Source organism: Poecilia mexicana, unplaced genomic scaffold (assembly GCF_051168715.1).
Source record: "Poecilia mexicana isolate PSO_F unplaced genomic scaffold, ASM5116871v1 scaffold_11, whole genome shotgun sequence".
NCBI lineage: Eukaryota > Metazoa > Chordata > Actinopteri > Cyprinodontiformes > Poeciliidae > Poecilia > Poecilia mexicana.
In genome coordinates, this window is record NW_028263380.1 from 2,930,088 (window position 1) to 2,944,729 (window position 14,642).

At 39.1% G+C, this 14,642-nt stretch overlaps 1 protein-coding gene across 1 annotated transcript in view; it reads left to right on the forward strand.

The window, feature by feature from the left end:
* The window catches only part of LOC106928785 (receptor-type tyrosine-protein phosphatase U-like), a 150,740-nt gene that overhangs the window by 67,880 nt on the left and 68,218 nt on the right, over positions 1-14,642 (forward strand). The window contains exons 8-9 of the mRNA XM_088009932.1: positions 6,882-7,053; positions 12,766-13,059. Of these exons, the coding sequence (XP_087866058.1) occupies positions 6,882-7,053; positions 12,766-13,059 (466 nt within the window). The remainder of the gene's footprint in view (positions 1-6,881; positions 7,054-12,765; positions 13,060-14,642) is intronic.

Genomic DNA, 14,642 nt, shown 5'->3' on the forward strand with positions numbered 1-14,642 from the left:
CTCTGATTGCTAAGCAATCAGAGCAGAAGTATTCTGTTTTTGTATAAGACAAAAATAATTTGTCTTATTTTTAGAAGACAAATTATTTTTGTGCTCGAACAAAAATCAGGATTTGAATCCAGAACAAATGCAAGGTTAGCAGGTCTGTTAGTGATGGTCTTCATGGGATGACCCTGACCAAACGGTTACTTTCCATCCATGATGTTGTTTTGTTGGAGACGCTGAAGGGAAATCTATATGGAGGTAGAACTGTGTGTCATCAAGGTGAAGCAAAGTCATACTTTCTGGTGATGTCTCAGAGTGGCAGCATATACAGTAGAATAATAATGATGGCAGGTTTTATGGATATAGTAAATGTCAGGTTTTGTAGCTGAGAGGCAACCTGGTGAACAGCTGCAACACTAAACCCAACAGACTGTTCAAGGCAGAAACAGGCCAGAACTCCAGCAACTAGGAGAAGTTAGAGGAAAGAAACCTAAAATGATTGAGTCAAATCAAACCGTTCAGAGACGACAACACCAAATACTGAGGCGATGTATGTAAACTTTTGATTCTATAATAAATAAATCTCTGATACATTTATTCTCTAATCATTTAGCAAATGAAAATAATGTAAGTGATTCAAACTAAACTAAAACCAGAGAAGTTAGATCTGATTTAACTTGTGTGTGTGTGTCGTTTTTTAATTCACTGTATGTAAACTTCTGGTTTAAAAAAAAAAAAAAAATATATATATATATATATATATATATATATATATATATATATATATATATATATATATATATATATATATATATATATCACTTATTATTCCTGAGTCACCATGGTTACGTAACCTTTTCAAAGAGTTATAAGGAATTCTAACCTCCCTGAAGAGATTACAATACCATGCAGAAGAGTGAAAATGGAAGCATTTTTAGCATAATAACTTTTGGGATTTTGGACAGAAAAGGCAATTTAGAGTGTTTCTAGTACCCTACTATCAAGTTTGGCCTTTTTTAGGAAGGCCTGGATGGCTGCATGCTGGAAATATGATGGAATAGTCCCAGTTATGAGGCTGGAATTGCTTTTTTGTTTGACGGTGGGACAAACTACCTCAGAAGGATCTTTGATCATTCTGAGCAGAAAATACTCCAAAAAAGTAGCCACGCACACTCAAAAAAATTACGTTTTGTCTCTCACACACTACCAAAAACTCTCGCATACTCCAAAAAAATAGCCACGCACACTCAAAAAATACTAAAATGCCACACACACACAAACGTTAACTTTCTCGCTCACATACACTGTACTAACAGCTCGCACATTCACAAACGTTAACTTTCTCGCACATACACTACTTACAGCTCGCTCACATACACTACCAGCTCGCGCACATACACACAAACGTTAACTTTCTCGCACATACACTACTTACAGCTCGCACACACACACAGACGTTTATCTCTCACATACACACAGTACTAAGACTCGTTTTTTGAATGTGTGAGAGCGAGACTTTTTTTGAATGTGTGAGAGCGAGACTCTTTTTGAATGTGTGAGAGTTGTCACGGAAGAGGCGGGGCATAATTTTTGGATCAAACTGCGCATGCGTAGATCCTAAACTATAAGTTTCGATTGTTGACTCACTGTATGTTCTATTACTTAGTATATTTGTGCTTTTAAATATATATAGAACGTTTAACTTTCTTGTAGATTAAATGTGCTATAGAAATAAATGAATCTGATTGATTGATTAAAAATAGCAAAATTGCTGTAGTACAATCTGTCCACTGGGTGCCAGCATTACAGGAATTATTAAGAGGTCTTGTGAGAAATTCTGTTCCCCCGTGAAAATCTGTTCCCCCTGTGACGGGAGCGCGCATTGCAGCCAGAGACGCGGATCCGGTGAATCTGACCATTTTCACGGCGCTTCTGATCGATTTCTCGGTAAAAACTACTCATATGATCATGTCAATGTGTAACTTTCAGTTTAATCGGCAGCTATCAAAATAAAAATACATACATAAATAAACGAGGTCTGGTGTGGAGGTCTTTTTTCGCTGTTTTGTGTTATTTTGAAAGCGAAGAAAATCGATCTTTTTTCATTTTTTGTGTCCTAAGCCGGACAAATAAAAGTCAGTCAACAAACACAGGTTCCCAACACGTAGTGTGCATTTATAATTTTTCATTTCTGATGAAGGAGGAAGGAGATTAATATACCTGCAAGATCTTTTACTTTGTTTTCAAAATATTTGCACTATGTTTGATATTTGTCCTTAACATAGTTTAATATAAGGTAGCTATTGAAAGATAGTTTCAATATATTTTTATATATTTAAAAGCACAAATATACTAAGTAATAGAACATACAGTGAGTCAACAATCGAAACTTATAGTTTAGGATCTACGCATGCGCAGTTTGATCCAAAAATTATGCCCCACCTCTTCCGTGACAACTCTCACACATTCAAAAAGAGTCTCGCTCTCACACATTCAAAAAACGAGTCTTAGTACTGTGTGTGTGTGTTCAACTTTAGTCTTGTGTATGTGAGAGATAAACGTCTGTGTGTGTGTGCGAGCTGTAAGTAGTGTGTGTGCGAGAAAGTTAACGTTTGTGAATGTGCGAGCTGTAAGTAGTGTGTGAGCGAGAAAGTTAACGTTTGTGTGTGTGTGACATTTTAGTATTTTTTAAGTGTGCGTGGCTATTTTTTTGGAGTATGCGAGAGTTTTTGGTAGTGTGTGAGAGACAAAACGTAATTTTTTTGAGTGTGCGAGAGTTTTTGGTAGTGTGTGAGAGACAAAACGTAATTTTTTTGAGTGTGCGAGAGTTTTTGGTAGTGTGTGAGAGACAAAACGTAAATTTTGTCCTAAACGGCCCCTCATAGTTTACTGTAAATACACAGTAGCTGTACCGTAATTAATCCTGACAGTAGATTACCTTCCCTGTTTCGTCAATCCGGCATAGATACTGTGAAAGAACGGTAAACTTCTGGCGTCTGTAGCTGCCAGTAGTTTACAGTTCTTTAGAAAGAACGGTAATCTGCATTTTTTCTGACGCCAGGTTTTTTTTTTTCTACCATTCTTTCAGAAAAATGTTTTTAAAAAAAGCTGGCGTCTGTAGATACCAGTATTTTACTGGAAACTTACCTTTTCAATCCTGTAATTACCTTTCAAAGTGTAGTACTGCAAGTAAATACTGTAATGATGCCAACACACCGCAGATGTAGTACCATCAACAGGGTTTATTAGAAATAAGAGCGAGCAGCTGCGCCTCTAACAAACCGTTACACTCAACTGAATAGCTTCACTGCTAACACACTGAACTCTCCGCTCTTCCGGTGTTCTGTCAGCATCGGTCCTGGTCCTCCCGCTCCCCTGATCCCCAGTCCACATGACAGGTCCATCACATGTGAGTGGGAGTCAGCAGTCAGACAGGGGAACCCCATAACACTCTACACATAACAGTGATCACAATGCAACTTAGAACAAATACACAACCATATGGACACCAACAGAACTAAAATACAGAATCGTTAAAATACTACGGTGGCCGACAGGTGCAAACGCACAGCAAACGAGAAAAACAAATTCAACAAAGAAAAAGACGCAAACAAAAAAGAGATGCAAAAATATACATAAAAACAAGTGTTCCAGACTACTAGAGCTCTGTGTCCGAGTTCAGGGTCTGCATCCTTTAAAGCTTATTCTTTCATGGGCTTGAGAAACGACCTGATCTACGGAAGAGGCAGAGAAGGCAGAGAGCATTGCAGAGAAGCTGTAGCCTTCAGCTAGCTGCCTAGCCTCCACCTCGGCGTTACGTTGCTTAGCAGCCGTGATTTAAACAATGTTTGTAGGCGAGAATGTAGATGTATAAATCTCACATTTCTGCTCGGTTCATCAGTGCGTCACCTAATTGCAATATCTGCCCGACGTTTTCGGAGACGTCTGCTCCCGCTGTATTAACACCCAGCTCCCCTCGCCTGCTGCCAGCTGGTCCAGGTTTAGAACACCTGACTCATTTGGGCTTTCCCAAATGACAGTTAAACACAGATATTAAGTCAGGTAACATCTAGTTGTAATATTTTGGTTCACTAAAATATTTCATTTATTCCTGAGCAAATCGGTTTGACTGATTAGAGTTAAGCCTAAAAACACAATAGTTTGATTAAACTGTATTGTCTTACCTGAGATTTGGAGAGTATTTGAAAAGGGATTCTTTGCTTACATTCCGATTGCTTACATACGTTGCGATTGTGGGAGCAACTCTTTATCAAACACCATCTCATTACGGAAACTGACAAACCCATCTTTGAATTTGACTAAACAAGTGTTTAATTAACATTGTATTTAACACCAACACTGGTAATCTAACACTTTTGATTATGCTCTGTAGATTTCGATTCATTCCCTAAAAGATTTATTATGGAAAGTATTTTTTTCTTTCCGTTTAAATGCTGGTTCTCTAAGCTGCAAATACAAGTAAAATGTCTTTCCTAGGAAAAAAACTGCATTGTACAATTATTTTGCGGTAGTTTACTGCCAGTCGTCAGTCTTGATTGAGACAACAGAAGAAGACATCAAATTGACAATATCCTACCGTATTTTGGAATAACAGTATGTTACTGCTGGAATTCTGCTGTAAATTTACAGCCATTTCTAAGAGTGTGGGAAAAGATCCAGTTGCAGATATGAGAGGTTATTAAATTAGCACCTTTTGCTTTAGTTCTCTGGCTGGGACGGGTTTTGGTTTACTAAAGCCGAAAGCCATTTTTCTCGTTCACCAACTGAAAATAGTTTCAATTTCCCTTGTCTGAATATGAGCTAATATTAGTCTTCAAAAACCCTTCTCTGAATGCCTCAATCCTCCTCTGGCCTTTGAAGCCTCAACATCTGAGTGCTTTTGAAATGACGGCTGCAGGGAGAAGGGGCCTCGCAAATTACATCTCACTATCCTCCCAGTCCCAGCCTTTGTGTTTCTTTTTTGAGATGTTTTTCTTCAAACCCCTTTCTCACTGTGTTCGAGTGTCATTGACACATGAAAAAAAATATCTAAAAATATTAGCTTATAAATTCTTGTTCGTGGTTAGAGCAACTCAGAACATGTGGGAGACGCAAACAACTGAGAGCTTTTCACCTTGATGGCAAATTGGGGTGAGAGGCAGGGTCACCCTGGACAGGTCGCCAGTCTGTCGCGGGCGTGTGTGTGTGCAAAGTGAAAAAAGCTAAATTGAAACGGCAGTCCGTGTGCTTTACCTAGAAAACTATTGTCTCCCTTGGATGTTTCAGACTTTTGTTGCTTTAACAAACCCATCATGATCAGCTAAATTTTGCTTTCTTGACCAAAAACTCTTTGATGTCAAAGTGAAAACTGATTTCCACAAAATAAATCTCAATGAAATAAAAATATGTATCATATTGCGTGATTGCGTTTCCAATTGAGCACAAAACTTTGTTGGTATTCTGCTAATGTTGAAAAAACACAATTTTGCAATTGCAGTGTTTTCATTAAATAAGCAACGCAGTTAAAATCTCACACAAATACGTTTTTTTTAACCAGATCAGATATTCAAAAAACAAACCGAGCCTTCATCCTCCAACCACTTCCTGTCGTCTTTTTTATCTTTTCTGCCAGTAGTAACATTCTGTTGTTGATCATGTGACTCATGTGATGTGATGAAAGTGTTTCCATTACAGTTTTGCAAAACAGACTCAATTTGATCCAGCAAAAAAACCACCAGATCCTAGCGAGTTTTTTTGATTGCCGCATTTCATATAAGCAAATTAATTTTCATAATATCAAATAAAGAAATCATATGGTCAGTGGAAACACAACTTCTGCAGGTAGCTCTCAGTCATGTTGTTCGTTTTCCTCCGTTCTTTTTTCATAACTGTTCCAGATATCACTCTACTCTCCTTCGTCAGCGTAGTCATGGTAACCTGGTGTCTTCTCTCCAGTCTCCTTCTTCACAGTCTGTCAGGTTGTGAGAGCGACCTGATCCAGGCAGACCGACACATGGATCACATTCCTTCATGTCTTGATGATGATTTAACTGAACTCAAAGGAGATATTCAGGTCCTTAAATTTGATTTTTCCATCCATCTCCTGACTGATACTTTTGCAGTTATGCAGTCACTTATTTTATGTTGAATATTTTTAATTGTCATTATATTGTAGAAATGAGTTGACATTAAAGGTTGTTTGGTGATTTGTTTTTGGCAAAATTTTGCTGATCATGACTGATTTATAAACTACTGGCACCAGTTGATTGGACCTCTGTTGAATTAGGTCTGTCACTTTAAAAGAGGTGAATATTTGTAAAAAAAAAAAAAAGGTGTAACTAATAGGAAAATTACTACATCATGCACACGACATAAACATTATCCAAACTACATCCGATTTTCTCCTGAGTCATTCCCAGCTCAAACCGCTGGATGTCAAATCAATTTCATAGTGGAAATCAAGAGAGGACATTTTATGTTCTAATCTGCTTATTGTTTGAACGAGCCGCATATATTGCATGTCCTGCAAGGAGGCATTCTGAGCGGCAGCTGGCTCTGATTTGGTCCTGACGGGTTGAGCCGGTCTCCGGTCCGCCTGCGGCGCTGACACATCAGCATGGAGGCGACTGAGGAGATGTCAGCTGGAAACGACGACGAGCCGCGAGGCTGGAGGAGAAGCCAGCGTCGTTACCGCTTATCACATATTCATTATCTTGCCTCGCAACATAGCAGACTCTAACCACTTTTTGTTTTGTTTTGCTTTTTTTTTTTGTTTGTGTGTGTGTGTGTGTGTGTGTGTGTCTCCTCAGTCTGCTGTGTTCCCAGTTTTAATCACATTGATGGGCCTTAAGTAAACATGTCCATTTCCCTCTGTGTGCTCTTTGTTTTTCTGTCAGCGGAGAAACAGCGCCGTGCTTGACACTTCCTGGCTGTCGCGGCTGAGCCACAAGCGGCTGATGGCGACGTTTCAGGTGGAGGCGCAGCGCGGCGAGCAGGACCTCTACCGCTGCATCACCCTGTCCCCCAGGGGGGCCGCCGTCTCCAACTTTGGAGAGCTCATCGTCAGAGGTGAGCAAGTCCTGCAACGGTGCAGAATATCTGTGGGACAGAGTGGAGGAATTCAACATGGGAGATGCAGGGCAGGAAGAAGAAGAACACAAAAGAGAGATGTGGACGCACTAACAGAAAAATAGAAACTAAGAAAGAAAGAAAGAGAAAGAAAGAAGGAAGTGAATAACGGCAAGGAGACGATAAAACGCAGTGACGCGCCAACAAAACATCCTTATACAGGAATGTGAGACCAGGCCAGGAAAATTTTATATATATATATATATATATATATATATATATATATATATATATATATATATATATATTTTTTTTTTTTTTTTTTTATAGGGTTCATTCTTAATAATAGTACATAAAATACAAGGCATATAGTTTGAATGGATCCTTGTTACCTAGTTACACAAACATATTCATATGCAGATGAATATGATCCAAACATTTGGGTCAGAATCAAATGACTGAACTGTTACACCAACAAACTACAACAACATCAAAAGAAAAGAAAAAAAGCCTATCAGACAGGTGCGATATGAAGTAATCACATTTCCATCTATTTGCTCTAATAGAGAGAATAGATGGTTTAATTTTCTTTATCTATGAGTTTTACATCTTTAACAAATACATAAATGAAGCTGTGTCAGATTTCTCTGGCTTTCCTTTCTGTCTGTATGTTATTCTATCCAGAGTGAAAGCTGATATCATTTGTATAATCCAATATGAAACACTTGGACTGCCTGGTCTTATCCAAAGACAGCAACAAGAGACACATATGGCTATATTGAATTTATTTATATTTTATTTCTTTTCATTTTTAAATTGGTTCACTACTTTTTACTGGGTTTTAAATCCATGTCTTGATTGAAGAAGATGACTATGGATGCTACTCTTAGATCTGAACTTGACTCTGAGGAGGGAGGCAACATTTGAACATTTTCCAATGTTCCTGGTTTCACAGTTGTTGACTGAATATGTTTATGAAAGCATAAACTTTTTTAATGTTTTCATGATATAAAGCGCTTTGAACTGCGGTGTTGCAGAAATGTGCTACACAAATGAACTTGATTGACTGATGAAATAGTTTTGCAAAGTACTGCAGTGTCAAACTTTAAGTTAAAATAAATAAACTTCTTAGATCTTTCAGTAAATCCAGGCTTCATAGCGACACAGTCGGTTCTTGTCTGATTGAGTTAGAGATGCATCAGCGGCTGATTCTAATTAAAACACAGCTATTATAACCGGCAGGGGACAAAATGTATTTGTTTTTAATTAACTCTATTGGTTTTATACATAGAAAGCTGAAAACACACAGCTTGTCAAGTTGAGTAGATGTACATGTCATAGAACGATCACGGCTTCATCACGGTCTGCTGTCGTTACATTGTGTTCTCTATGATAAACAGAAACATCGGAGCCGTCTAAGGAAATCACTGTGAGTTATGAGGGGCCGTTTAGGACAAAATTTACGTTTTGTCTCTCACACACTACCAAAAAGTCTCGCATACTCCAAAAAAGTAGCCTCGCATACTCAAAAAAATTACGTTTCGTCTCTCACACACTACCAGAAACTCTCGCACACTCCAAAAATTACGTTTTGTCTCTCACACACTACCAGAAACTCTCGCACACTCCAAAAAAATAGCCACGCACACTAAAAAAATACTAAAATGTCACACATTCACAAACGTTAACTGTCTCGCACACATACACTAACAGCTCGCACATTCACAAACGTTAACTGTCTCGCACACATACACTACTAACAGCTCGCACATTCACAAACGTTAACTGTCTCGCACACATACACTAACAGCTCGCACATTCACAAACGTTAACTGTCTCGCTCACATACACTAACAGCTCGCACATTCACAAACGTTAACTGTCTCGCTCACATACACTGCTACCAGCTCGCACACACACACACACACACACACACACACACACACACACAGACGTTTATCTCTCACATACACAAGACTAAAGTTGAACACACACACACACAGTACTAAGACTCGTTTTTTGAATGTGTGAGAGCGAGACTTTTTTTGAATGTGTGAGAGCGAAACTCTTTTTGAATGTGTGAGAGTTGTCACGGAAGAGGCGGGGCATAATTTTTGGATCAAACTGCGCATGCGTAGATCCTAAACCTTAAGTTTCGATTGTTGACTCACTGTATGTTCTATTACTTAGTATATTTGTGCTATATATATTTTAAATATATATAGAACGTTTAATTTTCTTGTAGATTAAATGTGCTATAGAAATAAATTAATTTGATTGATTGATTAAAAATAGCAAAATTGCTGTAGTACAATCTGTCCACTGGGTGCCAGCATTACAGGAATTATTAAGAGGTCTTGTGAGAAATTCTGTTCCCCCGTGAAAATCTGTTCCCCCTGTGACGGGAGCGCGCATTGCAGCCAGAGACGTGGATCCGGTGAATCTGACCATTTTCACGGCGCTTCTGATCGATTTCTCGGTAAAAACTACTCATATGATCATATCAATGTGTAACTTTCAGTTTAATCGGCAGCTATCAAAATAAAAATACATACATAAATAAACGAGGTCCGGTGTGGAGGTCTTTTTTCGCTGTTTTGTGTTATTTTGAAAGCGAAGAAAATCGATCTTTTTTCAGCTTTTGTCTCGTAAGCCTGACAAATAAAAGTCAGTCAACAAACACAGGTTCCCAACACATAGTGTGCATTTATAATTTTTCATTTCTGATGAAGGAGGAAGGAGATTAATATACCTGCAAGATCTTTTACTTTGTTTTCAAAATATTTGCACTATGTTTGACATTTGTCCTTAACATAGTTTAATATAAGGTAGCTATTGAAAGATAGTTTCAATATATTTATATATATTTAAAAACACAAATATACTAAGTAATACAACATACAGTGAGTCAAAAATGGAAAATTATAGTTTAGGATCTACGCATGCGCAGTTTGATCCAAAAATTATGCCCCGCCTCTTCCGTGACAACTCTCACACATTCAAAAAAAGTCTCGCTCTCACACATTCAAAAAAAGTCTCGCTCTCACACATTCAAAAAACGAGTCTTAGTACTGTGTGTTCAACTTTAGTCTTGTGTATGTGAGAGATAAACGTCTGTGTGTGTGTGTGTGCGAGCTGTTAGTAGTGTATGTGTGCGAGACAGTTAACGTTTGTGAATGTGCGAGCTGTTAGTAGTGTATGTGTGCGAGACAGTTAACGTTTGTGAATGTGCGAGCTGTTAGTGTATGTGTGCGAGAAAGTTAACGTTTGTGTGTGTGTGACATTTTAGTATTTTTTTTAGTGTGCGTGGCTATTTTTTTGGAGTGTGCGAGAGTTTCTGGTAGTGTGTGAGAGACGAAACGTAATTTTTTGGAGTATGCGAGAGTTTCTGGTAGTGTGTGAGAGACAAAACGTAATTTTTTTGAGTATGCGAGGCTACTTTTTTTGAGTGTGCGAGAGTTTCTGGTAGTGTGTGAGAGACAAAACGTAATTTTTGGAGTGTGCGAGAGTTTCTGGTAGTGTGTGAGAGACGAAACGTAATTTTTTTGAGTATGCGAGGCTACTTTTTTTGAGTGTGCGAGAGTTTCTGGTAGTGTGTGAGAGACGAAACGTAATTTTTTTGAGTATGCGAGGCAACTTTTTTGGAGTATGCGAGAGTTTCTGGTAGTGTGTGAGAGACGAAACGTAATTTTTTTGAGTATGCGAGGCAACTTTTTTTGAGTATGCGAGACTTTTTGGTAGTGTGTGAGAGACAAAACGTAATTTTTTTGAGTATGCGAGGCAACTTTTTTGGAGTATGCGAGACTTTTTGGTAGTGTGTGAGAGACAAAACGTAAATTTTGTCCTAAACGGCCCCTCATAGTGAGTCACTGATTTGAATGAAAATGTTTAGACTTTTTTTTCATCTACTTTTTAAACTATTAAGTTACTGTATTTACAGGATAGCCAGTTTAAATGGCTTAGGTTTCTTGGCAATAAACTGATTTTCTTTCTTTTTTTTAACATTGCATATTTCCCATTAATGAGGTTGGGACACAGAACAAAAGAAAGTGGTAAAATTTAATTATTTAATCATTTCATATATTAAGTGAGCCACAGATCCGCTTGTGGCTGCAGCAGGTCTCAGACCTCTGATCTAGAAGATGAAGGCTGTGGTTCTGTCTCAATGTGGCCGAAGTTAGCCGCCTCCGGAAGGAAGAAAGATAGGCAGCAAGAAACAAGAAAAAAGAATGAAGAAAGAACAACAGCAACAAAAGAAAAATGTGGACAATCAAAAATAACAAAAGAAAATGAGAAAGACACAAACAAAAAGAAATGGCAAAATAAACAAAACTGCCTGACAATTACCGACAGGGAAACCATTAAGCATGTGGGAAAAAAGACAGACAAAAACAGAACCCAAAAAAGTAAGAATAACTAAAAGAAAGAACAAGAAAAAAAACAGTACAGAGAGGTTCAATGTTATTGCTGAAAAAGTCAGGCACTAGCAACACTTAAGATAAAACTAAAAGCAGCTCTAATAGAGTATTGTAAAGGTGATACACAAATATACTCTGCTAAGCATTAAACCAGTGTGTTTATGTTTAGCTGAAACATTTAATGCAGCATTTAAAACGATGAATTGCTCCAGAAGCTAAGCTAGCCTCATTACTAGCATAAGCAGCTCAATATTCAAAGTGTGGTTTCTTTACTCTTTAGCTAACATCTATCACAGAATATTCCACACATTCACTCCACGTTTCTTTGTGTTGTTTTGTTTCTCTTCATCTGAAGTAATTTCTTCTGTCTCAGCAACAATACCAGTCTTCTCGTTGCTGCTTCTGTTGTTGGAGGCATTTCAGAACAAAGTGCATCGCCCTCTTCAATAATGCTGAAAGGGATTTCGCAAAAATATTTTTCTTTTTTTTTCCTCTGGGTTTTGCTCCCTCGTGGTTGCTTTCTGCTTTTCTCATGTTTCTTTATTACTTGGTTTACAGGCACATAAAGAATGATTCACTCCTCTGCTGACCCTGCCTTCATTACTACACTTTTAACAAGAGCCTTTGAAATAATCAGCATTGTGAACTGATCTGAATTGTTCCTGGTTAAGGGTCGCACAAGGGTCGTCTGGGATAGATATATTTGGATTTAAGCAGCAGAATTCCAGTTTAAATGGCCACAGTGATGATTACCTGAAGAACCCTTAAAGCTTACTGGGCAGTGGAGTAAGTACATTTTAGAGCAGAGAAATTAAATCCTTTAAGCTAAACAATTGTGTTTGCTTTAAACATCGCTATGGAAACATTAACCTGCCAGAGCTTGGAAATAAATTCAGGAACAGCATCTCGTTTGAACGAGAGAACTTTATCTGTACAACATATCGAGATTTATGTCATTAATAACATTTATTTTCAGGAGATTAATAAATTTTCTTAGAAGCCTTAGATTTGTTTAAGACGTCTGTTTTTGATTGATCTAATGTGATAATCTGTCTTAGACAAAGAATTTTGGGTTTTCTTTACCTATATGCCAAATTTTGGTGATGTTTCAGTAATATCAATACATTTTTATTATAGGAACAGAGAAACAAAGCAGTTCAAAGTGCTTTACATCATAAAAACACAATACAAAACACAATAATGGAGGGGCCACTCTCCCTCCACACTGCGCACCAGCCCAGTTAACAGGAAGTAGATTTAATGAGCTCACACCAGATGACCATCTCTGTTTCAGTCCCGCCCACGCCCATCGCCCCCCCCCAGCTCCTGCGAGCGGGCCCCACCTACCTGATCATCCAGCTCAACACCAACTCCATTGTTGGAGACGGACCTGTCATCCGGCGGGAGATCCAGTACCGGGCCAGCCAGTCCACCTGGAAGGAGACCCATGTGGTGGGCTCGCTCACCTACAAGGTCTGGCACCTGGAGCCAGACACAGAGTACTACATCAGCGTTCTGCTGACCCGACCCGGGGAGGGAGGCACCGGAGCGCCGGGCCCACCGCTGGTCAGCCGGACCAAGTGTGCAGGTATGTGCAGTCACAGTGGATGCTTTTTCACAAATAAAAATATGAACAGTGTGGGACTGGTTGTCTTCAACCCCCTTTACTCTGATGCACCTACTTAAAAATCTAGAGCTCACCTTCTAGGTGTCGCCTAATAAGAGAGTTTTGTTCTGTGAAGGACTGCGATGGGAGAATCAGTCAGTCATGTCTCACGGTGGTGGCTGCATCATGCTGTATCGATACTTTTTTCAACAGGAAACAGTGAAGTTGGTGACAAAGATGTGAAAAAGTTTCAAAGGTGTTAAAACTTTAAAGGGGCAAAATTATGTATTTTCCTTACATTTAGTTGTTATAAAAATGCTATATATCAAATATGACTTAAAGAAATCCATCCAATTCATCCATCATCTTACACCCTTATCCCCAGTGTGGTTGTGAGGGGTGCTGGTGCCCTGCAGCGGTCACCAGGCGAGAGGCAGGGTCACTCTGGACAGGTTGCCAGTTCATCGCAGGGCCTTAAAGAAAATTTGATTTCATAATTTAACTTCTTGAAATTGGAAGTCATCACAACATGGCTCCTCTATTGACCCTTTAAAAAGGTTTTTTAGCAGCGTCGCTCTGAGAAGTAGCTCCTATAATGAGCTCAGCAGATGTGCAGTTCAACCAGATGTTTGTTAATATAGCATGATGATATTTGTGACACCAAGTTGAGTGACACACACACACTCCACTCTGATCCACTCTCCGTCTGCTTGCTCGGTCTGTTCGGTCTCTGCTCGTGCTCAGCTCTGTCTGGTTCCAAACTGAAGTTGAGTGACACACCACCAGCCAGTCACAGACAAGTTTTTGTCATCCAATCAAAGCATGCCTTGCATCCCTAGATCATCAGGTTTTATTTTCTTAACGCTGCTGTTGCTACTGCAGCAGTGTGGCTACGGATCACAAGTAAAAGAAGAGTCTTTTTGCTCTCCAGATCACCACTGCATGTCAACTTGGTGGGACATTAATCATACCATATACTAGTTGCTACTGGCTAATCTGAAGGAGCTGAGTGAGGGAGGGCTGCTCTGTAAGGCAGAAGCTTGGAAATTGCAGCTCTGAGGAGGAGCTGCACCTTGAAGGCGGGGCTAAGTCCACCCAGGTGTTTTGGACAGCTGAGTGGTTGCCATGTAGGTTTCTCTGTCATGCATGAAATAATCAAAGCAACATTCCGAGTATGTTTTTTTTTTTTTTTAATGCGGGAGCAACATTATAACATGATGTAAAGTTAAAAAAAGTCTTACTGTCCCTTTAACAACAGACAGCTAGGTTGTGTTTGCTGCCGTTGTGTCACAAAGGCGTCTAAGTCATCCTAACAATTAATCATTCAGACAAAGGACATGGAACAGTCAAAGTCTTCCATCTTTCTCCTGGTCTTTGAAAAAGCAGACCACCAAGGTCAAAATGTTTTCTACCTTTTTGCTTCATGTCACACTAGCAGAGCCACCTAACTACAACTCATCTGTCTTTCAACCACATTGCTGCTCATTTTTGGTAAAAATGCCAGCCAGATGCTCTTTCAATCAGACCTGTCACCTGCCACCGGGTTTGATCCGCTCACGCCGGCG